At 39.1% G+C, this 25,850-nt stretch overlaps 1 protein-coding gene across 3 annotated transcripts in view; it reads right to left on the reverse strand.

Moving 5' to 3' along the window:
• LOC122974040 (pyruvate carboxylase, mitochondrial-like) overlaps nucleotides 1–24,598 on the reverse strand; it is a 301,961-nt gene extending 277,363 nt beyond the window's left edge. Inside the window, exons 1-6 of one of the 3 annotated variants that reach the window (XM_044341882.1) lie at nucleotides 24,499–24,598; nucleotides 10,942–11,078; nucleotides 8,379–8,472; nucleotides 7,638–7,728; nucleotides 3,683–3,848; nucleotides 2,865–3,010 (exon numbers count right to left, since the gene is read on the reverse strand). In XM_044341882.1, coding sequence (XP_044197817.1) covers nucleotides 2,865–3,010; nucleotides 3,683–3,848; nucleotides 7,638–7,728; nucleotides 8,379–8,472; nucleotides 10,942–11,078; nucleotides 24,499–24,500 — 636 coding nt within the window. In that variant the 5' untranslated portion in view covers nucleotides 24,501–24,598. Of the gene's footprint in view, nucleotides 1–2,864; nucleotides 3,011–3,682; nucleotides 3,849–7,637; nucleotides 7,729–8,378; nucleotides 8,473–10,941; nucleotides 11,079–12,839; nucleotides 12,947–22,418; nucleotides 22,868–24,498 lie in introns of those variants that run through there. The other 2 variants (XM_044341881.1, XM_044341883.1) reach the window with 2 other exon arrangements.
• Nucleotides 24,599–25,850: the final 1,252 nt, after the last annotated feature.

A 25,850-nucleotide genomic window follows, 5' to 3' on the forward strand; every position in this document is an offset into this window, starting at 1 on the left:
AGCTGTCATCTCGAGGCCTTGAGAGAAGGACGCTCTTGAAGGCAAAACGACCAGGTGCTAAAGGCATTAGCATATGTCATCACATCAGCGTCGCCAAAAGCAGGCCCGTGATTTTGTCAAAGGGGCCTCTCTCACTTTGCCCAGAAAAACCAGTTCATTTATAGTAAATAATGCTTTGTCACACAGGGGTATCGCCCTCGGCTTTCACAAAAATAATCTTTATGTGTAATAATGCTAGTTCTATGAACACAGGTGGAGCGCTCCAACACAGCTCTTTTCTTAATCTCATCTAGATCTGATCTCAGCATACATAAGTATACAAATAATGCTTAAAAATCTATGCAAGTCTCACCGAAAACACTACATTCAGTTCAGTTTTTACAATATTTATGCAGTGCTATACATCAAAAATATCAACCTGTTGCTCGTGGTCCCGACAGTACTGAGAAACCTCTTAATAATTTCTTCACATCATCTCAGCTGGAGCTGCTGAGGCCCAAGTGACTCAGCTGAATAACTAGAAATGTCAACAACTAATTAATTAGACTGGGGTACAACTCAGAAAAGGTCACACTTTCCAATGGATTGCTTACTTGTGAGGTTCAGTGACTACAGTGCAACACAACAATGCCATTCCTTGTGTAGATCAGTGAATAAGGGCATGAAACCGCTGTGGACGGCACTGACCTGTCTTGTTTAAATGTGCGTCTGCGTTTCTCGGGGTCAAGGGTTTTCGTGAATGTAACAGCCTGTGGGGCGACTAGAGACTATTTTAAATGAATGTTGGTTTTTAGGTAGGGGAAAAAAGTTACAGTAGTGATTTGCATGATGTTATTTATTGTGACTTCTGTATTCTTTGTGTTTTAAAAAAGCCAAAGCAAAGAAATAAAGACCAGTAAAACGCTACCAGCCATGAAGGATGAAGAGGTGGCACTGCTCTGTGTAGCTGCGATTCACTACTGATGCCCTCTGCCCTCTTCTATCTGATTGGACAACAACCAGCTGCCTGCTGAGAGAGTTTGACACGGTCAAACTTGAGAGGCGGAAACAAACAGAGAAAAGCTGTGCTTGTTCACATGGGCAGCGACCACACAAACCCTCCAGTGCTAACACTGCTAGCACAAGAAGCAGAGCTGCTGCCAGGCCTCCGCTGAAATAAACAGGGGTGACAACTTGCCACTTGCTGGTGTCTACGGGCCTCAAGGAGTTCATTTTTATGTTTAAGTTTCACTTTTTGGATAAAATCATCCACCAAAGAACAGCATATGCCTTTTCTTTTCAAAAATTATTTTAGCTTTTTTTCCAAATAATATTCATCGCTTTGTAATAAAAGAATGAGAAAAAACACATAATTGGCCTTCTTTGTCCAACCAGTTGAGGTTAAAGTGTTTCTCCTAGAGGTTAAAACTCTGCAACTATTCAGAATTTTCACAAGCATCTCCCAAAATACTACTTGCAGTGGGTGCACAGCTGTTGGCTGTTCATGATGCTGAGAAGTAATGAATCGATTTTAAAGTAATAGGGCTAGTTAAACAGTGTGCAAGCAGTACTGCTATATATCAACACACTGCATACTCAACATGGAGTAAACAACAGAAGCAATGTTTATGCTTTATTACCACACTTAGTAAATTATGAAAATGCTGTACGTGATTTATAATATAGCCTAATACATAGTTGTTAGTTTTATGGACTTTATATAGAGCATTTATTGCTTCTTTATTAGAAAATGTGTAATAAAGAAAACTTATCTGCCTCAATCTATCTGGTTGTTGTGTGAAATAGTCATTACAGTGTTATTCCTATAAAGGGACTCATCAGATACAAAGTTTTATAACAAATAAAAAAAAAATACCTGCCTATATGCTCCAGAACAACAACAAAAAAAAGATATGGAGACATGGAACCTAAAGATCAGGAAGTGTCATGTTGACCTAATATGATTAGTGTAACTATTCATTAATATTATAATTTAACGGCAAAACAAAAGTTGTTTACAAGATACTAGAGCATACTGCTAAATAAGTATAGAATCAGCCAAAAAGTCCAGTGTTGGTCTACATTCTCTCCATCAAAGCGCTGTGCGGTCATCACTGTGACAGCTATTGTGACAGCCCATCAATGATGTCTGGGTGATGGAACCCTTACATGGCCAAGAGGAGGAAGATGAGGAGGTTGGTGACAGATCGTCAGATGTAAATCCGCCATGGGAAGCACAATGCATGGCTCGTTTCAGGGCACATCAGGTAATTGAAGATATTCCTTCAAGGAAAATATTTTTCCCCCACCTACAGCTTCCTGTCTCCTGATCATATTTATTCATGCAGCGGTATTTATTGTGTGTGTTTGGTCTGGTTTTATCATTTAAACATCACTTGTGTTGTTCGTATTGGAAAACATAATGCACATGTAAGATGCATAAATTCATTTTATGATCATCTTTACACTGAGATTCATTAAGGAAAAGTGGTCCCTGAACAGTTGCAATATTAAAGTAAAAATCATTTTCTTAATGTCTCAGGCTGATGCAGGAGAAGAAGCCTCCGGAGATTACTCAGAGGCTGTGCTAGGTGACAGGGGCAATTTCAGAGCGCACACATTAACACTAGGGTGATTGGCAGCCAGAGAGATAAATAACCAGGTTGTAATTTCCGAGACATTTCACTTTGATTTAACAAAAACAGAAAATTAATGAATATGAAAATCAAAATTCGGTCATGAGACCAGCCGACCATTAAGTAGGGTTTGTTCTTTCTTTACTGGACAAGCGTCGGGACAAGTTTTATGTTAATGTTTTGTTATGTTATGGAAAGCTGTTCAATTTCATCTACCACAAACAAGATCAACAGCAACGGCAGGCTCACCTCGTACTCTCTGACCACCCTCATGCCTCGACCGCCGCCTCCGTAGGCTGCTTTGAAGATAATGGGGAAGCCGTATGTCTGGGCGAACGCCTGCGCCTCCTGCAGGCTGGAGATGGGGGCATCTGTTCCTGGGACCACAGGTACGCCTAGAGAGGTGTGGGTTGAGTGAATTGATACACAAGTGAGAAATGTGTTACTTTATAAAGATGCCAAAAGCTGTATTTTAATCACAAAAAAAATAATTAACACATTCATTTTGAGAATGAGAGACCCCATCATAGAGAAGATTGGCAGCCACTACTAAACATCACACTGCATTTGTGTCTCTCCCAAGATCAGATTGTGTTTTTTTTTTCTACAAAACATTGTTTTTACAGCAAGAGAAAACTGCTTTAGGAGAAGGGTAAAGGTACAAGTAAAAGGCTGAAAATGCTACAAATGTTCATCCTCCTCAGTAAAGACAAATTAATGCTTGGAGAGTAAAGGCCAAAACATGTGCTAGCAGAGCGATGCCAGGATGAAGGTTGGAGGGAGAACAGAGAGTCATCATGACAGCAGGCACCAGGGCTAATCACAAATTTGGTTTGAATTTTGAGAAAAACTATCACTAATAATACCATGTGTGCCGGATAACATTTGTTTACAGTCAACACAAAGTAAAAATTTAAGTGCGACAATTACTGGTTTAAAATGTTGTTGATTTTTTAAACTGTACACATACTGTAGCACCATATGTAAGTGTATAGGTATTTCAATAATGCCTCCCCACTCTTCCTCACATCCTACACCCTGCTTCTGCTGGTCATCCCCTTCCATACCTGCGCTGATGGCGATAGAACGAGCCTCCACCTTGTCTCCCATCTTGCGGACCGTTTCTGCAGTCGGCCCCACAAACATCACCCCTGCGTCTGTGCAGGCCTGAGCGAAGTCTGCTCGCTCGGAGAGGAAACCGTAGCCTGGATGGATGGCGTCCACGTTGTTGTCCTAAGGAGTGAGCGAGGGAGAGACGGAAATGTGCTTAAGAGACTTATTTACATGAATTATACATCTGCGTGTTGTACCTGTCGCCTTAAGCGTCACCTCTTTATTAATTGAACCCCGAAAGAAACTTTCACTCACATTTCATTTTTAAGTTTGTGCTATTTGTGCTAAAACCTGGAATATTTGCTAGAGGAGCCCAGAGAAAGGAAATGTAGCCTGGCTTAGCAACAGGAGTCCTGTTAAACAGACTTCCGCTGCAGGCACCAGTTACCACTTGGCTGACTTATTAGCGAGGAGTATTCACACACCCTAACCTGCGTGCTTTGGCGCACACTGTCTGCTAGCCAGTAAAAAGGATTTACATGTCACTTACAGCAAAAGGACTGTGGCATAATGACACATTTTATTTTCATTCAATCCCTAGTTGCAATCACCCTAATCATCATCTACTCAATGGACACCGGTAGGAAAGCGAGCGAGTAGACAGACACGCATAATCTGAGGTCAGGGGGAAGGTAGTGAGAGGAGCGAGCACACGCGCACGCACACACACACACACACAGGGTAGCAGACAGATACAGTAGCTGCCGAGCTTGACAGATAGAGCCATCTCTGGATCACTATGTGCCATCTGCTCTTGGATATGAGGCGGGCTATAATTATGGGCTGTCCCGTTGTTAAGGGAGCTGTTACTGGCAGGCCAGAGGAGGTATGGAGCAACACACACACACACACGCACACACACTCATAAAATGCAGCAAGAGCATGCACATGAGCAGGTACACCCACCCGCCCGATCACGCAGACGGGCATGAATTCAGAGAGACGCGGACAGTAGATGACAGTAGATTCACACACACAGGCTTACACAACACCCCTGGGCGCGCACACACACACATTCATACAAGCAAGATCATACACTAGCGAACACGCACGTTTTCACAGACACTGTCACCATAAAGACACACACAGAATGTAAGGTACTGGGACAAAGACCGATGGTTATTTTCGTCACACAGTAATAGAGTGATACACAGTGTGAGAAAGAGTGAGAGCACACAAACACACACACACACACATTGCTAGCATGGGGTGGCTGGGCTCCCGGATAGGCAGACAGATTTTGAGAAATGACTTGGACGGCGATGGCTCCCCGACTTGGCTGGCTGACCACATGCCCACACAGAAATTTATAAACCGTGAGAGATTGATCAGAAAAATGATAATGAGCACCTGGCAGCGTGTCCTAGAGGGATAGAGGGAGGACAGGAGGGAAAGGAGGTAACAAGGAACAGATCTGATCTAACACAGTGATAAGCGGCGGAGGGAAAAGAGTGAGAGGGTGAGAGATAGGGAATGATGGCGAGTGGAAAGGAGGGAGGGAAGGAGCAATGAGGAACAAAAAAAAAGGAAAGGAGGAACTATGGAGGAAAGGAAATGAGGAAGGAAGTGATGGGATGGAGGTAGAGAGGATGTTCCCTTTGCTTTTCTCTGACTAAACTAAAGACTAACAAAAGAACCAAAGTCATTAGAAAGTTGGAGGTTAAAGTGGAGACATTACAGTGAGGACAGATGGAAAATTGTCCATCTTGACATGTACTTGAACACATTGTACTTATGTCATCAAAATCTATGGAAATTTTGCCTCATTAGTGACAGTGATCAGCAGGACTTTCCAACATGAGGGTACCGGGGGCTTTTCCTGACAACATTTCAACTTCACTACAATAAAAACTTATGTTGAATAAAAACCTTTGCCCAACAGATAACAGGAACAAAGCTTCCTAAAACCAAAAACATATTTCTCTTCTGGTACATGTTCAATAAACAAGACACAAAGGGCCTCATGCAAGAAGCACTCGTACAAACAGATTCATTCTGAAAAAGCACGTACGAGTGATTTAAGAACACTTGTGGCATTCTCAATTTTCTTGTACTTTCTCTCAGATATGAATAAAATTTACAAGTGGTTCAGATCTGTCATAGGCTATGTGTCATGGGATCATCTCTGTCTTTCTTCACTGAGGAGAAACACTTGTTTGATATACAATTATAATGTCATAATCTGAATTAATTTTGAGATTAAATATGATACCAAAATTAACAAAAAAATGAATATATAAGTAAAACAAACATTCTGTTTACCATATTTTCATCATCAAGGCTGCCAATTTACTTAAAAGGTTTGTAGATTTTACCTACAAGATTTTTATTGCATATTTTTGGCACGGCAACTTCTACGTTTCAGTAGTTTTTAGGAAACTTCTCTCACTCTGACAGCTGCCTCTGTGTCTCTCTGCAGGTCTCGGTCCAGTATCATGTTGCGTTGCAGCTGACAGTGTAACATCACCTGTAGACTATAATATTCTCCTCTAATATCTCTGTTCCTGGCCTGTCACATCCTTTGACTGCCTCCAATCACGGAGCTCTTTGCTTGAGAAAGATGTCTTTTAACATCTAACGTCACGTCAAATCATTCCCCTTTATTTCTGTCAGAGTGCAGAGCTGCTCTGATGACATGTTAGAGCTGGATTCATATTTTCTAATTGTTTCGGGTCTCTTACTGTCACTCCTAAATTTGTTATGCGTTTGTCATCTGATTTCTGAAAGCAGGACTTGAAGCTGAGCAGCCTTTTTACTTCTTTGTTAACTTGTTGTGAATGAAACTCACTCACAAACGGAGCGGAATATGGAGTCTTATATGACGATTTTAGGGTGGTGGATTATGTTAAGGATCGCGCACCTCCTCATGAACACGTGACATTCATCAGGAACGTCACCTGGCTGAAACGAGCAATTTACGACAAGTTCAGGCACTTAACAGAGTTTGTTGAATCCCATGTAGGATTTTCTTTCCTCTTATTGCTTTGTGTATGAACAAATATAAGAGAACAATAAGAAAACATTCATGCATGAGGCCCAATGTTACTTAGTGAGTTTTAGAGTTGATTGTAGGTATATTAGTTCACTTTGAGCAGAGCCAGCCTATCAGTTTACCCTCATTTCAAGTTTTTATGCTAAGCTAAGCTAACCACATCCTGACTCCAACTCTGTGCTTTATGCACTGACAAAAGATTGATTTCACTCTTGGGGAAAAAAGTAAATAAGCATATTTCCCAAAATGTACAACTCTTCCTCCTTTAATGTTAACTTAAGACTTCAATGTTGCTGCTTCAAAGAATAAGCCCTCAAGAAAGAGAGCTGTAAAGTCTCTGGGAGTAGCTTATTTCAGCTTAGTCAGGTTATTATTCAAAATTCACACTATTTGTACCACTTCTCAGCTCAGTGTATGGAGACACACTGCAATACACTCATGAATTTAAATGTACAGCAGCCAGGACACAAGCTTTTCATTGTATGGAAACACTGGTGGTATTTTAATGCATATGAGCACAGATTCTTTGAATCCTTGAAAACGTTCTTTTTGTTGGCAGATGAGATTTAAAAAATGGGCATTTGCATGAAGTTGGAGCACAGATTTTAAAAAATAATTTTACTCCTTTGTAAGAGTCAAGCTCCATAATGCAATTAGGTAGCTTTTTTTTTTGTTAGATCCTCCTTGCTCGTGTCTTTCGAACTCCAGGCTTTCTATAAAAAAATTGTAATCTTCAAAGCCCAAGCTGACACAACTGACATCAACATCAGGGTTATTTTCCCAGACTTAAGAAAGCTCCTTGAGAGCCACAGAGGACTTCATACAATGCAGGCTTTCACAGGTTGAATGGTACTTCTCATGATGATTAACCTGAGTCTTATGTGTAAAATTCGGAAGTCATAGTTGATGCTCTTTACCTTGGCTACTTTGATGATGTCAGGAATATGCAGGTATGCGGCAACAGGTGGCAGGCCTTTCCCGATGAGGTAAGCCTCATCTGCCTTCTGCCTGTGAAGACAAGTGCAAAGGATTAACATTGACGAGATGGAAGGGGGGGCCAGGAAAAACAAGCAAAATACACAGATGTGCATCAAGCTCTTGAGCACACAACAATAAGGGTTACATGACAGCATTTCCAAGCTCAGAGAAAACTAGGCAGCAGTATTCAGGTAAATAAAGAATACTACACTTATTCAAATTGGGACGCCAATCAGCCTTTTTTAGGTTAAATGTTATATATGGAGAATGACAGAGAAAGTTATGACAACGTGGGAAAGGAGGAGCAAAGGGAAAAGAATGAATAAGGGAGGATAGGCAGAACCAGATGGAAGATAACAAGATTTAACCATCAGTGATAGAAATTTAAGAAATAATTAGAAAAGCACCGGGTGAAGCAGATAAGGATGTTTGTGCATGTGAACTAAGGTGCATGATTACCTGAACATAATGTAATGTCCCTACTTAATACCAACAACAAAACAAAGAGCTGGACCAAAGCGCTGGAGAGAAGGAAAATGCGCCCAAGCTTCCTTTAATTGCTATTAGAACAACAGTCGATATCCTGCAGTGGCAGCCGAGCAGAAGACATCTGCCTGTCACATTTTCTTTATTTAAACCACCGCAGGGTTATTCTGCTCCAGTGTAGCAGAGATAAGTACCTGTGCATCTGTCCAGTGTCCTGCTCGGAGTAGACGGCCACGGTCCGAATCCCCAGTTCAGTGCAGGCTCTGAACACACGGATAGCGATCTCACCTGGAGGACGAGAGGAAGACATGTGAGGAAAAAACGTCCATCCATCCATCCAATGAATGTAATGTGTGGATGTGAATTTGTCTTAATTTTTTTATGTATAGTTTAACACTTTATGTATGTATGAAGGGAGGTTGTAGTTCTCACAGTTTAATAATTTAAGCGCTCACTTCATATGATTTTATCGACATCCTGTAGCATCGGCTCTATTTTGAGACTAATGCCTCCACAGAGAAAAAAAAAAAACTAACTTTGAATTTTTAATGCCATTCGTGAGATGTGAAAACAAGACAAATCCATCTAGTGTACTTCATCGCACTGTGCAAAAATATCAACAGACACTGCAACAAGTCAACTGTTTTTTTCTAAAGTTTGAGAACACAGAGTGTAAAAATTTGAGCTTTAGACAAGCAAAACACTGCCTGCCTTTCATCTTGCCGTCACAAGAGCCAAACAGTGTTTTTTCCAAGCAGCACACATTCTTTGAGGGGTAAAAAAAAAAAAAAAAAAAGTTTAGTCACTGAAAACTAGCAAGATGTGTTGTTCTTGCTTGAAGGGGAGGACAGTGTTCAAACATTTGAGAAGAGTTAAAAAGAGTAAGAAAAGGCGAGCAAGAAAGAAAGTGAATTCTGGAGAAGCAGAACTGCGGGAACATGAAAGGATAGAAAAATTAAAGAGGACAGAGGAGGAGAGGAGATGGTATGAAAAGTCAGAAGAAATGTAAAGATTTAAAGTGAGAAATCTAGAGAATGTAAGCTCAGAAAATACAGAAAAATAATTAGAAAAGAACAATGCAAAAAAAGAGAAAAAAGGATATAAGAGGTTTAAAGAACAGAGGTGCTAAAAGAAAACGCGGTTTGGCAAGTTTAACAAAGTGACAAAAGCATTGAGGAGACCAGAATAGCGGTGAAAGAAAGAGAGAAATGGAGTGAGGAATGAAAAAGAGGGAGAATGAAAAGGAGCAAAGTCACAGGGGGCAAAAAGAAAGACAGCGAGTGGCTCAGAGGAAAATCACATGTGACAAGTGCTGAAAAAGACAGCTAGTGCAACGGGAGAGAGGAGACCAGATGAGGAGAAGAGAGGAAAAGGAGAGCAAAAAAAAAAGGAAAGGAGAGGAGAATATTAGTGGAAGAGCAGAGAAGCAATGGCAGAGAGGAGATGTGCTTGGTGAAGTGGAATCTGGGCTGATATGATATGATGGTCCAGTCTCTCTCTTCATCACATACACACACACACACACTCGCCAAAGCCCAGCATGGTCCGGTGCACTCCAGTGTGATGAATGTGATCTAATGTGGTGTTGATATCGTGTCACGCCGATGTGAAGGAAAGAGATTGACGGAAAGCCCTGCTGTGTGAGAGAGAGTGTGTGTGTGTGTGTGTGTGTGTGAGAGAGTGTGTGGCAGAGACCACAATCTATTTGGATCAAATTGATGGATTAAGAGCCTTTATAGCCGGGTGGATGTGAATCTATGCATATGCACAATGCAGGTGCATTCTATGCAGCAGGAGGCCTATAGGGTACCACATGTGTCCGTAGCTGTGGTAGCAGCGGTATTGGAAACTCATGCACCAATCAATCAATCAGAGATACTGAACCAAATCAAGCATTTACAGTCCACAGGAATTAATTTAATGGGAGACTCTTATAAGCAATTAGAATAAAACGCATGAATAGATTTATTTGTCACTCAAATCCTGCCCGTCACCTGACACAGTCACTATAATTGCGAACTGACGGCCTCTCTGGACAGCATTAGCATAACGGGGGGGGGGGGGTCGGGCGATTATAAGCACTACCAAAGCAAGCAGTGATGTTCACGCCAAGTGTAACGACCATACTGGTGACTGCTTAGTGTTTAGAAAACTCTGGGCTTCTCTATAATTATGTTTCCATTCAGACTGCAATCACAGTAATGTAGACTCCACTTATGGTGATTTCTAGCAGCTTAGAAAGGAATAAATACATATATTTATCTATTCATGGGTCCAATGTTGTAGACAAAAAAAATATATCACGCATGCTTTGAATGTAGAGACCTCTTATTTCATATCAGTTTTTATAACCAGTAATATTTAAATCTCCTCGGGGACATTATGTAAATCACAGAATTAAAAAAAAAACTAATAAATACACCTTAACTCAGCTTTGTGGTATACAAAGTGCTGTGCTAGTTGATGAAATTTTGTGCTTTTGGGTTACAGCAAACAAAGATAGTTTGTGCAGCCACCCACATGCAATGTGTGCTTAAATATTAGCATGTGCCAAGGCAAACTAGATGTTGGTCATTAAAAATTAAGAGAGTCTGTTCTTTTGCCTCAGGAAGATCTAGAATGTCATAACGTTTTTCTTACATTATAAATGAAACGGCATTAAACTCTATTTAATTCAACTGCTCTATCTAAACTGCTTGTCTTCTTCAGCAGTGAGTTAACACTTTCGGAGCGTGGATGGGGGGGGGGGGGTCTTACCTCTATTAGCCACCATGACTTTCTTGATTGGTCGATACTCGTTCTGTGGGGCAGAGTGGGCAAAGCGGGAGAGGAGACACACTCTCCTCACGGCCAACAGGCCGAGGCCGCCACGGACTCCGACGTACCTCAACATCCTGAATGGAAAAAAAAAAAGAAAATGTTTTTACACGGGACATGTCTCTTAAACTGTGAATTAACAACAAGTGAAAGGAAAGGGAGACGGAGATGGAAACACTTATCTGGGAATTGGTGAATTTTCAGAAACACTCTCAAACACACACATTCATACACAGATAAAACATTAATATGCTTTTTGTGACATGATACCCAACAAGTTCTCTCTCGTAAGTGCTACACGATATAAAAAATGCAAGACAACACAACAGCCAACTAGCCATGTCTGAGTCATTATATCTAGGAGAAACCTATAACTCATACTTTCTTGCAATCTCTACATAGTAACCCGTTGGCTAAGTTCAGTTTCCAAGCTGAAAAAGATGCTTTAAGGAAAATAATTAGAGTGAGGATGATTATGCTTTGAAAATGATTAAACAAGAGGTGTGAGCCCTGTTTAAAGAGATTAAGTCTACTAAAGCGCCAGACCCTGTTAAGTTGTTGCCTAGGGTCGTGTGTGCCTTTCGTCTGTATGGTATTTTCAAAGGTTTTAATTGGTGCTCTACTGATTTTTAGAAGGAATCCTGGATTATTTCTGCTAAGAGAGCTGTAATATGTATTAATTATCTGAGACCTGTGCCCCTGATTTCTGTTGAAAGTTTTGAAAGACTTTTAGAAAATCCATGAAGAAGCAATTTGGCCCTAATTTGGTTTGCTTGCAGGGTGGCTGGTAGCATAGAGGATGTCATTCTGTTTAAGTTAGAGAACATCTTTGCCTATCTTGAGCCTTTGAAAGTGGTCACTATAGTAAAAATCTCATTTCTGCTCTAAAGTCATATATATCATATATATTATATGACTCAGCCACATATGAGTCAGAAGCTATTAGATATTTTTGGTTAGATAGTGAAGAATTTTCATAAAAAGAAATGAGCTGATTATTTGATGATTCAGAGATCTAGTATAAAAATAAATATTATGAAATGATCTCTAATAATAAAGAAAGACCACACAGACATTCTATAAAATTAAACCACATTAATATTGGGACAGGAGGACACTTAAGAATTAGTTGATGTCATTGATAACTGATATTGAGTGTATGGACTTGCTATCTACTGAGAGACTGAAGAGACTAAAGAGTCATACTCAAAATTATTCCAAGAAAGCAATATCAGCATTGTGATTTCAATAATAAAAGAAGGAGGGAGTTAGAAAGCCAATCAGCTGCTGCTCCGCTTACCAGTACCCAATCAGCTGCAGGTGTTTCCAATTAAAGACAATGAGTTTCTGGTGTCTGGCACTAAAAACTGCCCCCATTTGTCCCATTTGTGGACTTAATGGTAGCAAAAAAAAACAAACTTTCCAATATTTATCTTTCAAATACAAAACCAACTTTGTCCACAGGCTGTATCACTGTGATGAATTAATATGGAATACTGAACGACTAGATACACCAAAGTCTGTCTTAAGTTCACTGTCAGTTGAGCAGCTCTGGTCTTTTACCCTCACTTGGTTTTTGGACTGCACTCAAGCAAAGAGACCATCCAACTACAAGAACATGAAAAAGGCAACTTCTTCATTAAACAAACACACACAGAAACATCCCATTCATTACGCCTCAGGATTATTTACTAGCATTTACCCTAACTTATCCCCTAATTACTCTCTTACCAAACAAACACAGACAAACTTACCACAACCACATAAGAGCAACATGGTAAGGTACACAAGACATTAATACATATACACATGCAAACAGTCCACAACTAATAAACTACCTCCTCAACGAGAAGGTAAGTGCCTCAGTCACCCTGGGAATGTGGCAGCTTTACTGATGGGAGATGTTTGATAGTGAACCTGAGCCTGCAGAGGTGGAAGCTTCTTCTTCTGGTCCCACTATAAAGCTGCACCTCACTGACAGTCCTTTGCTGCCACACTGTGGTCAAACACCAGCGATGCCGTCAATGGAGACCACAACTATGAGAGGTACCACTCCTTGGAAATCCCTCAATTTAAACAAAGACTGATTTGGCAAGATGTGTTTACCACCAAGTTTGGCTTATTATACACTTCAGCACTCAAGCAGTACATGAAAAACAACTGCAAAGGTCATATATATATATATCTTAAACTATAAGTTAGACATGACCTGAAATCACAATGAGGGCTGGCATCTTCTTCAAACATTCAACTGGTGATAACATAAAAGAATTCTCTATATTTTTAAGTCAAGTGAAGTCTCATTATGCACAATCACTTCCTGTTTGTTACCAGTGGCTTCAGAGTTTCACTGAAGAAGGTTAACTACCACATGTGTCCTGTACAGATTTAAAGATAATGTGTCTACAGTCCAAATTTTCACTGTACTTGTCCTTTATTGCAGCATACATGATGGCACAGAAAAGTCAACTAATCGCAAAGGTCAGTTCACCTGTTTTGTGCAGTGGATAGCTGACTTTAACCTTGTATCCAGTGCATGCTGGGATAATCTGCAGCCTTATCCCAGCATGCACTGGGGTGAAAGGAAGAAAAGACACCAGCCTGCAGTAGACCACACAGACAAATGATGAAACTCAATTATACAAATCTAAAAATTACTTTGGGTGTACAACATCAGGCTCCCACTCAAACATGTCTGTGATATGTAATATAATAATATTAGATATAATATCTTATTGCAAAAGAGGAGATTATGTGGACTTGAGGAAAGATTGTGGACAGACTGGTGAGAGACTAGATCACCCAGATTAGATGGCGTGAAACAAATAGGTCAGAGGTAATGTTTTTACTGAAAATCCTGTTCTCATTCTGACCTGTTTTTATTTTGGATTGGCAATTTTAAATATGATTATGTGTAACTTATCATCTTGGCACATGAAGGAATGAACAATTAACTATAAAGAAATGAGATTTAATGAATGAATGCCTTGAGAGTGTCTGAAGACTGCAGGCAGTCTTCAGACACTCTCAAGGCTCGAAGCTCGGGCTGAAACAGGATAGACACAAAAGCAACAGCGTCACAATATGAGACAGATAGAGTTTCACAAGGCCTGAATACAACAAGGAGACAACAGCAGAGCATAGAGGAGCAAGAATAATACCCCAGACAGATCAGCTAAAACAGGTCAAATATTATCTGTGTCCTCCATAAACCTTACCTCTCCAATACTGCTGGACTGCAACCAAGTATTTTTATTCTAAACTAGGGACAAGTAGGCTATAATATTCTCTGATAAAACAATGCATATATACTGTATATTAGTAATGTAGATATGAGGGTTTAGCAGGAAGAGGTATTATTATTCTCTCTGCCAAAAAAGACAAATAAGTTAGGAAAACTGTAATGCAACTTTTAAGGCCCGGTTAAAACTACTTTTAAAATATTTAGTACATATTACAATAATCAACTGTCCTCTCACTATATAAATATTGTAATGACAATATATTAAAACTGTATACAGCTCTAACTATAATCTGAACTACTGAATGGGTGTCAGAAGGAAAATAACATTTTTATTATCTGTGTCTTAAAAAGGGGACCCAGGAGCAACATACAATTATTTAGGATTTAATTAATAATAATAGTCAACAGCCAAATGATGGTAAATTTGAAGCTGCAGCCTGTTATCTAAAATATTCTTTGATCTCCCCATAAATGCTGGAAATCTACCAGACACTGTGGCCTGCAGAGCAGAGAAACTTCCTCACCAGAAATCATGCGGTGACGATTCTGTAGCCATATGCTAAAGTTGTCCTTGTAAACAATAATCGATCTAATGACGGAAAATCCAACCAAATAGTCTACAGTTCAATGTGAAGTGGAGAACAAACATATTTCTCTAAGCAGAGTTCAAGTCGGTGATGACTGACTGGAAGCGTGAAACAAATTATCTGGATTATACCTTTCTTAATATTTGTATAATGTTTGGTGCTATATTACTCAGTAGAAAATATGCCACAAATAGGAAATTATTAGAATATTTAGACATGAGCTTAAATATAGATTATTTTTTGATACATTTTTTTAGTGATAATTAGAAAAGATTCTGTGAAACAAATCTCTTTACTAACTTCAGGAAAATACAGAGTGCTATAAAGTTAGACTTAAACAAATCACAACAACAGTTAAATAACTACTGAACATGACAAGAGGAAAAAACAACAAACAACAAACTCTTTTCTCTATATATGTCTACATTTATTTCATAACTTCTGTCTTCAATTTATCTTCTGTTGTTCATACATTTCATTCTCATATTATGTGGTTTCCCTCTCTCTTTGACACCATTATTCAATAGTTTTGCAATGTAGGACAACACTCGTGTTCTAGCACTGAAGGATAAAATTATCACAGCAAGTGGTTCACCAGTAGCATGACATGCATTGCCAAAAGGCAATGAGGCAAACTTGAGGATAAATGGTGGTATGAAAGGAATGTCAAATGGTTGGGACACCCACAACTTCAGGGTAATTCTGGTTTTAGTGCCTTGTATTGATGGTTTGCCTTGGTTTCTGACACTGGTGAATGCTACAGGATTTAGCCTGTGAGCTAAAGGAAAGAGGGAAAATAACAAGATCCTGTGTGCATGCCTGACCTTCTTTTTTAGGTGTTATCCTACTCCCAAAGCTGAGGGTGTGTATTCTGAATGTCTCACTTTCGCAATACATAACTGGTGAAAATTAACCTTTTGTGGTCTTGGAGTGATATCAATTTTCTCAGAGTTACTGTTGATACTGTAAATGTTGAATGCGCAGGTAAACACTGAAACCTCTCAAACCACCCATCCTTAATGAATACACTCCTATCCTGCACTTCACACTGATGAAAATGTATTGCTTTTCTCAGCACATGTGCACTCACAGGAGGAAAATGTGGTCAAGGACGCAACAAAAATGACACACACAGTATTCTAGCAAACTGTCTTTACTGAGAAATAAGAAAATACCACGTGGCAAGTCAGACAACTCAGACACCATTTGTTGTTGACTCATGCACAGTAATATGGAGACACAACAGACTGCCAGCTTTTGATTATAAGTTTCTGTCGGCCTCCGATGTAATCCATGTTGAATCAACAGGACCGGTGTGAAAAGCTTGATCTCATTGTCTTTTCTGAAATCTAAAACATTGGCAAACTGCCCCCTGTCCTTTGATCAAACACAAGTCCAAACTCCAGCCTGCTCTGAGACAATCAAGATTATGTCACTGTCCTGTGTTTTTATTGCATGTGATGATGAATGAGTGAATGAATGAGTCCGATGCTAGTTTGATACAATAAAATACAATAAAATACAATAAAACTTTAACTTGCAACTTGCAAAGTATGCAGTGTAGAACAGACAGCACAACATAACTTCCTTAACAACTACAACAATGCTAACAAATGTAGCTTTATCCTGCAGTGCTGAGCAAATACAACGATCAACTGTCAGTCAATTTATTTCAATCATGATAGGCAACCTGACTGAATCACAGCTCTGTGACTCTTTCAGTGTTGACAAACAGAACATGTCATTTCAAATATTGGCTGATAGCCTTTCAGCCTCTCTGATCAAACTCCATCTGTTACACATTCACGCCACGGGGAAAAAAAATCCAAGTCATTCACATAACTTTTCTTGCTTTGTTACACAAACACACAACGTTCTAACATAAAATCTCTTTCAGATGGATTATAAGGCTTACGCTAGGCTCAGTTTTGTCCAATGACTAGTAAAGTAAGTCAGAGTGGGTCAGTGGACAGAAAACTCATGTGATTTCAAGGTTTACTATGTATGAAATCACGCTGTATTGATTACACATTAGGTAGAGGCCAGTCTACACAAGATGCATGTTAAGTAAATGACTAATGTCTCAGGCAGGTAAGGCTCATGTAAGGTAATTTTGGTATATTCGGGAACATTAATAGACTTTCCACATTTTAGAGAGTGCAATTTGACTGGCATCAATATTACTGATCTGTTTTTTCGTAGATGGTTAAGTACTTCATGAACTGAGAATTCCTATCAAATAATGAACACAAATGTTAAAAATATAGTAAATACAGAATATAACATCTAATATGCAAAAGCTTGAACCATTAGACAAAGTTTCCCCTGGTCCCTTTAACACGTCTTTTAAAAAGGTCCCTACTGTGGCACAGGAATGTGACCTTTGCTTTTCACTGAGTCTAAGAAAATAAATGGGATAGCGGGGTAGGCTCCTCATTTCAGATAAGAGCAACCTATCTCACTTCAACCAGCCCATTAAAAATCAGTAATTTACCTCAGTTTCACAAGACTCAGACACAACTTTCCTGAAAAAGTTGTGTTCCTCCAGCTTCCCAGCATGGCAACGAACACAACTCTGTCCAGGGGGGCAGAAATCTGGCTGAAGTTATTCAGTAATAAATTGTAATTCCTCAAGATTTAACCTAGGAGCTTAAAAGGAGTTACAGACCTCTTGTTGTTGAATTTTCTTCACTTTGAGTTAATAAGAGAACTTGCAGTTCAGTTGATCGACAAAACAGTGAGAAAGCATTTAGGGATGTGCAGCATGTGACACTACTGCAGAGTGCACCAAGGATCTGTAGTGTCAGCACAAGACTATTCATTATAAAGACACTACACTTGGGTGGTTGAGACATCAATATGTATTTGACACTAGTAAGGCTTTCTAAAGTATGTTTCTCAACTATCTGTATTTAAATTGGTAAGCAACCAGCCACAGTATCTGCCTCTCAACACAACAGGCACAGCATTGTGGAGCTGTTAAATAAAGCTTGTGGATAAACCTCCTCCACACCTCAAACCTGAATGCTAAAATAAGTTTCGCAACTGCTGCAACATAAAACAAGTGCTGATTAAAATCATAGCGAGAAGGCCACGGAATGTGGATTCTTTATGCCAAAAGTACATCGTGATCCCTCTCTCTCTCCCTGCTGTCCTGTCTCATGTATGTCTTGTGTGTACAGAGGTTATTTCTGGTTCATACATTAACTTCTTAAAGATCAAAGTTCTAGTCTGCTTTGACGAACACACCAGGTGATATTGTGACACACAGACACACATAACTAGCATTAACTTTGCCCTAATTGTCTGATCATTGGACTAATATACATGGTTTTCTGTCAGCATTTGCGCAACAACAGAGAATCCTTTGTCGCAAATGTTTGATCGTTCAGAACAAAGAGAAGCCCTTATCTACTATGTGAGATTTTACCTTAATAAGACAAGCATGATATGTTACTATCTCTTTTACTACAGATAGTTCCTCGGTGATTTTAACTGTGTGTTCTGTCCACAGCACACACTTGGCAAGAAGATTATTTGACAATCCTTGCGGGTGTTCATCAAAACAAGGGCTGAGAGATAGAATAATCACAATCAACAAAAAAAAATCGCTCTTGATTCAAGACACCACAATGAAGGGATATTATGAACAACTTGATCTAAAGCTTTTAAGACTGAAAAATGCTGAACATACTCACTGCTGATCTGATGATGACACTGTGTGAAATAATCAAATCCTAGAAACTATGTTTTTATCACCACATAACAGTAAATAGAAATATTCCAGATGATTAGTGGATCACTTTGCAGATGTTTCCCAATAGTTCAGCCTGATATTTGATACTTTCAGATGCATTCAGTAATCTTTGAGATGTTCAAGTTATGGGTTGCCTAAAAGGAATTCACCTCTGTAGTAGCATGATGTACATTGTATCAGCTAATTTTCAGGTGAGGTATGTCTGACACCTGCTATACACCTAGAAACTAAAAAAAGATCCGGCACAGATTGCTGTGAAAATACAACTGAAAACAGCTGACAACCTACAATCACTGGTCTGAACATGTGACGTGACACAGACGTCTGGCCTCAACATGTTTAAACAGACCATTTTCCCACCACACACACACACACATGCCCATCTGACCAGGTAGACTGCTTGCTTATCTGGAAGGTAAAGTAGTGTCACACAGAATCCAAATGATTCCTGAATAAGTCATTTTGTCATTAGATGAGGAGGAAGGGAGAACAACAAAGATTGGAAAATGTGTGTGCATTCATCCACACTCCCTTCCTTCCTCCCTCCTTCCACCTCAGCAGTCCTACCTGCAGCTGACCTGATAGGTAGAATGGATGACTGTGTGTATGAACGTGGACAAAATAGATTAAGGCTCTTCAAACAGAACAAGCTAAAGACATTTTTCTTGCTTTTTTTTTTTTTTTTAAAAATGTAACTTTTCTGTTTAAGGTAATGATATATAAAATAACTGGAGTCAAAAGCTCTGTGCAATGTATCATGGGTTTAATAATATAGTACAGGTCATATAGGAAGCAGAAAATTGATGTCATTTCTTGCACAACAACCTGCAGGAATAAGGTTTACATAGCAAGAAAATAATGTCAGGGCTGTTAGGAACTGTAAAAGGATGAGGTTTAAAATGATACCAGTTATTCTAACAAACATGCTCACAGCAGCAGGAACAAGGTTATCGAGGCTGGCCGAGTGTTTATGTGGACAGAACGGATGCTTGTGACTGGACTGAAAAGTGGGTAGTGGTGGCATAAAGGTTAGATTATTGAGCTTGTGAACAGGTAGATCATGGGTTCGAATCCACAAGCAGTTTCAGAAACTCTGCCAAAACAACATGAACAAGAAACACTCTACACTCAAACAACAGTACTTGTATTTGTTAAGTGCAGTTTGTGGTACACTGAGAGGAATGTTAGTCCCAAATAAAACAGCTAAATTTTGCTCTTGACTTTCACTGTCACACCAGCTGCATAAACAAGATGCTTCAGCCTCCTGCTGCGACAGACTGACTCTTCTCAGCTACACAAAAGGATTGCTTGCATAATTCTTAAATCATTCCTTAAGTGCATGTTTCTGTCCTAGACACTTTTCCACATTTTTACTGTTTAACAAAGCCAGGAAATTATTTAACATGTTAACTTTTCAATGGTCTATCGCAAACATCAAGAACATGGACATTTTCTCTACATTTTTCAGCTAATTTCAACTCATAAATTACATAGAATTTCTTCGCTAGAAAGGGCTAGAAAGGTCTTCTTTTTGTGTTTGATTGTAAAACAGAAGCAGCAACAACCAGAGAACTGAACCAACCAGGAAGAGAGTAATGGCTCCTGAAGCTATTTGTATAAATTGACTTGTAAACTAGGCTAAATTCTTTTTAACTCTACACGTAGAAAGGTCAATAAACACTTTAAAACTGCGAGGGAGAAATTTTTGCTCTCTTTATTACCAGTGGTTAGCTGGAAGGGTCTTGTACTTAGCTGGTTATTAAACAGTTGAACATTGAGCTAATGTGGGTGAGGGGCTGCTAAGAGCATCAACGTTCTACCGATTATATGGCTACCCCCTTTTTAGACCCTATCTGACATCACAAAGCTTTGAGGGAAGAACAAGCTCAGATACTGATGATGCTGAACATTCATGTAGTGTTTCATGGTCCTGCTGTAAACCTGCTCAGCACAGTAGCCTCAAACTATCATCAACAATGAAATAGCACCTCCTGATCTGTTGTCCTTCCAGCTGAAATGGAGCATAACACGAGGACGGTCGAGTTTAAACCACTGGATGTAAGATATAACCACTTTGTGCTCCACCTAAATGCATCTTTGAGTATGTGGAAGATTTCCACTCATCACAGCTCTTTGCTAAATTGTGCTTTGACAGTGTGAAAAGGAGAAGGTCTAGTGTTTCCCAGGGTGTATAAATAATGCTATTTTTTACTCTTTATTTCCTGGGAACCCTAACAACAGGTCAGAACCCCAATTAGCTAACAGTCCTGAAGTACCAAAAAATGCTGAGGGAGCGACAGAGCTCTGCACCAATGCATACTGTGCAATGTTTTAGGTAGGTTAGTATTTAATGTTTTATTAAGCTATAACTCAACAAAACTCAGGTTTAGTCTAATTTTAAGGGCAAACAGGACAAGATTCAGGAGAGCTGCTTGTAATTCAGGACTTTCGTAATTGTAAAATGTAATTATTTAGTTATTAAATCAAACACTACTTGCAACCGCTGCCTTTTTTGATGATAAACTACAAGATAACTCAAGCGTGCGCACTGTAGACTGTCCGGGTGCTGCACTGCCCTCGCAGTTGAGTTCCGCCTTTTTCGTTCCGTCAACATCAAGGTATAAACTAACTAATCATAGGAGATAAGAACCGAGATTCTTATGTGAATTGTTTTTTTCACCTACCCCTACAGTGAATGGCATATGTCCATCATGAGAAACTGTGACACACAAGGCCACAACAAACTTTTAAGAGACCTATGACAAAAAAAGTGACTGCCACCTTTTCCTGCCAGCTTAGTTCTGATCACAGCCCCGCTAGAGGCTCGCTTGTGACTTGACTCACTGCACAGCTCCCACTGGGCCTCCTTAAGCTCTGGGATGGTGCAGTTGTTCTGCATGTACCGCTGTTTGAGGCAGAGTAAAGGTTGCTTTAAGGATGAACAAACTGTACAGTCAAATGCTTCTGACACAACAGATACGCATGCACGGGTTCAAAGGTGAACGAGTAGAGAACAAATGTCTGCGACACAGAAATCAGTGAGAAAAATAAGGTCATCACACACATGGAGATAAACGCTCCTTTAATGTGTGACTTACAAGACAAAAAGGCAGGTTATGCAATCTACATGTTTCAACATGTTAACAGACATTTATATGTTCCATACATTGGCCCAAGGAGAAATGTAGTCCCTATGGTGACGCCTCCACATAAATACCTGCTAGAGGAGGTACACAGTAAAATGTTTTATTTAACCTCATTGTTGATACTGTAAGTGTTAAAGCAACATTGGTTACCTTTGACAAAAGCAGTCAGTGCTGCATGTTTTGTCATGGCTCCAACTTGTACTAATACAAAACTCCATTGAAAATGCCCCTAATTTTGCAATAGACCTCTTACAACAACCCTGGAGCCCTTTAACCTCACTTTGGGAACTCCTGCGTGAAGCTGCAGCTTTACGAGCACATTTAAGCAGACAAGGCTCAAAGCTAGCCATGACATAGCTTCCTAACAGAGTATAGCTAGCAAAGTAAATGAGCCAGTATTCACTTTATAAACAAGCTTTAAATGCACAGAGTTTGGTTCAGGTAGGCATACAAGTTGCAAATGTCTTTCTCTGGCGACTGTTAGCAACTGTGCAGCTATGACAGTTGAACTCAGCAGCAGTAGCAACATCTGTTGACAGTAAGACACATGCAAGTAAGGCTATACATGTAGCCACTCAGACATATGTTTCAAGTCAAATGCACTCAGTGACACACACACAAGTGACACACACCCACACGACTCATTCATACTTGCACACACACGTTACCCAGTCAGTACTCACATGCTGGTCCTGTCTTGGTATCCGCTGGCAGGTAACCGGACACTAAATGTAAACAGTCGACTATCACAGTATGTTTATGTGTGTGCGTTTGCTTCTTTGCTTGCTAACCACACACACACACAGACTCAGACACACACAATCACGGGCACGCCGCTGCTCTGAACAGGAAGAGGGAGATAGGGGGGTTTATATATACACACACACATACACACACACACACATACACACACACAGGTACAGACGGAAGAGTGACTTCGGGACGGTCGAGCGCGTCGACACACACGCTGTCAAACACACACACACACACACTCTTCCTCAGTCTCTTATATGTAGTAAAGGAGCTGTGACTCTGAAGCTAGTTGCTAACTGCTGACTCTATTGTAGCTAACTCAGCTAGCAGCAGGCACCGTCTGTCTCGGTCTGGCGGATATAGCTACTGCGCCTGCTTCCCACTCCCTGTTAATCTCTCTCTCTCTCTCTCTCTCTCTCTCTCTCTCTCTCTCTCTCTCTCTCTCTCTCTCTCTCTCTCTAGCTCCATAAGCTTCCCTCTCTCTTTGACATGACGCAATCGGACACGCCCCCTCCCCTCAGCTCTCAGCCAATCACAAAAGGGGGTTTGACAGCACGCAGTGAGCGGCACCATTTAAAGAGCTCGACACTATGTAAAGACACCACTTCACTACATCAAACAGTTACAATGTATAAATGTAATATTGTAGCGTGTTTCAGATCCTTTTCAGAGTATAAAAATTAATAACAAATGTATAAGGGAAATAATCCAGAATAATCCAGAGGTAGTAAACCTTCTCTGTATTTGTTTGGAATAACCTGTATATTGGTATAGACTGGAAAAAACATATGGTTATTACCCAGGATTTTATATTGTAATAATATTGCACAGGTGTTATCCAGTTAATTCAGTAATTGTAAAATATAGGCTAAATGTTGACCCTTTTTGTTCCTTCTGTCACCATACATATGAAACTACAATTCATCTTTTTTAGGGACTGTACCTTTAGTCAGACATTTTGATATAACTAATCTTTTTTTAAACAGAAAATTAGATCAAACTCAAACTCAAAATTGAATTTATTCTATTTGGGAGTCTTTTTTGCTGATGAAATGCCTGTAAATAGAATGTACGTTATAATCTTATTTCTTTATTAGCAAAATTCCATATACATGCCAGCAAATTTGCAAAACAGAAAGCTTTCTGTCTTCATGCCCTACTTAAAATCCTACCAGACACACTAAAATACTGCACAAACTCTAAAGCTGTGAAAACTATTATGTAATGAATTTGATTTGTAATTTATTTAATTTCATTTTGTTTGTGTTTGCTTTTAATTTTTATTTCTTTAATTATGTATTAATAAGTATACTACATTGCCTTGTCACTGTTGGAATAGTAAAGTTTAAAAATTGAAAATAAAAATATTGCAGCGTGCTATGAAACATAATCTAAAGTAAAATTCTGATGAGGATTACTACAAGCCATGAAGGCCAATGTGTAACACTGGAGGACAAGAAAGGGAATAGAAATGTTTTTTTTTCTTCTTTAGGCCTACGTTTTTTATTATTATAAAGTTAAATATAGCCTTTTCACAGGACACTGAAACGGAAGCAGTTAATGGAATTCAGCTATCATTAATTTTATTAATTACATCTGTTGTGACATGTCCAAATATCTGTAAAAAGAAAGCCCATTAAGACATAGTGTCTCAAATAAACGTAAAATTAGAGGAGAAATAAAACTTATATTTGCAAATTTGCTTTGTTTTACTGGTCCCATAGACCTTTTATAAGGCTGACATTTTGATACCAGAAAAGCACAAGTGACTAAAGTTGCGTTTATATAAACAATTAATGAAATTATTAATTATATATATGATATTTATAAAAGTTTAAAAACCCACTCCATGCTGCCCAGTGTTTCCATTTACCTTAACCGAGCACCAAATGGCAGAAAGACAGAGTTAGCGGCTAGCTGCTGAACGTAGCCTAGCTAGCATTTAGCAGCAGAGCTACATATTTTCCTCAGAGCAAACAAAGCTAAAAGGAGAGTAAATAATGTACTTACATCCACCAGCAGGACAGGAAATTTCTTGCCTGCAGCAATGTGTAAATAATCAACCATTTTCTAATAGGTTTGACATGTTGACTTAAAAGGTGATGATATGTGTTCACAGTTTGTTTCTGCTGACCCCAGGTGGCAAAAAATACAGCTATTGTAGGTTTAATGGAACTGAGCAATCATCAATATAATTAGTTACACCTGTGCTTTTCTTGCAATGGTAGGTATTAATATGTAATTTTCTGTAATTTCATACTAATCAGAGGGGAAATTTTAGGCAGTGTTCAGTCACTTCCAATTAATTATTTCCATTTATTAGCATACCCTAGAGAGGAATTGGTCTGTACACAGCAGGTCAGCTGCACATGCAAAAATATGAAATTTGTCCACAGAGAAGCATTTTATTTACCAATTATAAATAAATAAATAATGAATGAATATTTACTTGGGGTTAAATGCAAAATCCAACCTAGCTCTTCGAATAATAAAAATCCTCTGGAAATCCACAACTACTTAAAAATTTCAACACAGCCAACTAAATTCAAATGAACTACCTGAAAGATTTGGCTCAGTAAGCCCTATAATTTGTATCAAATTTGTATCCAAGAAACGTCCAAGGAAATTATAAATACATGAGTCAGTGTGGTCTGTATGAATTTTAAGACTGGATTCAGTTGTGTCAATAAGATATGGGTGTTTTTCATTTATTTCAACTTTTTTTTTTTATTTGCTATTATGCTAATGAATGAGGGCATGGCTATGCAAGTCACCTGTCTTGTCCTTTAGTACTAAAATGTGGAGGGAAAATTAAATTATTTCTTGTTTGTTTTAGTCCTGTTATTTCTCAGAATCATGGACATTTACATTAAAATATCTAACACAACTTGATTTACCTCTATGTTTAAATGTACTTATTTCACATTTTCCCAATTGTATGATCATAAATGCATCATTTTGTTCTCCTCCTACATTTGTGTGTAACCTTCCAGATTAAAATGTTGGGTAAACTCTTCAAGTGAAACTTAAAGTGAAATGTGGAGAAAAGGAAGGGAGAAGAAGAATGGAATAGTGAAAGTGAAATGTGGTGCACAGAATGAAAGAAAGAAAAAACATCTAATGGAGGAAACATGAAAAGGACAGGATTTGATTACAGGCTCTATCAGGTTCTTTCCCGTCGTGCTTTGTAATGTCGACAAAGGACACCTGCACTATTATCTCAAGAAGCACGCAACACAGTGACAGATCTGTGAGGACACTGAACTAAAGCAGTTGATTCTACCTCCTTATCCTAACATTGATCTTATACATGCTTACCCTATGCACCCATGCACCCTAATTTTAAGGGGAAATGCACCCAA

The sequence above is a fragment of the Thunnus albacares genome, chromosome 22, assembly GCF_914725855.1.
Source record: "Thunnus albacares chromosome 22, fThuAlb1.1, whole genome shotgun sequence".
NCBI lineage: Eukaryota > Metazoa > Chordata > Actinopteri > Scombriformes > Scombridae > Thunnus > Thunnus albacares.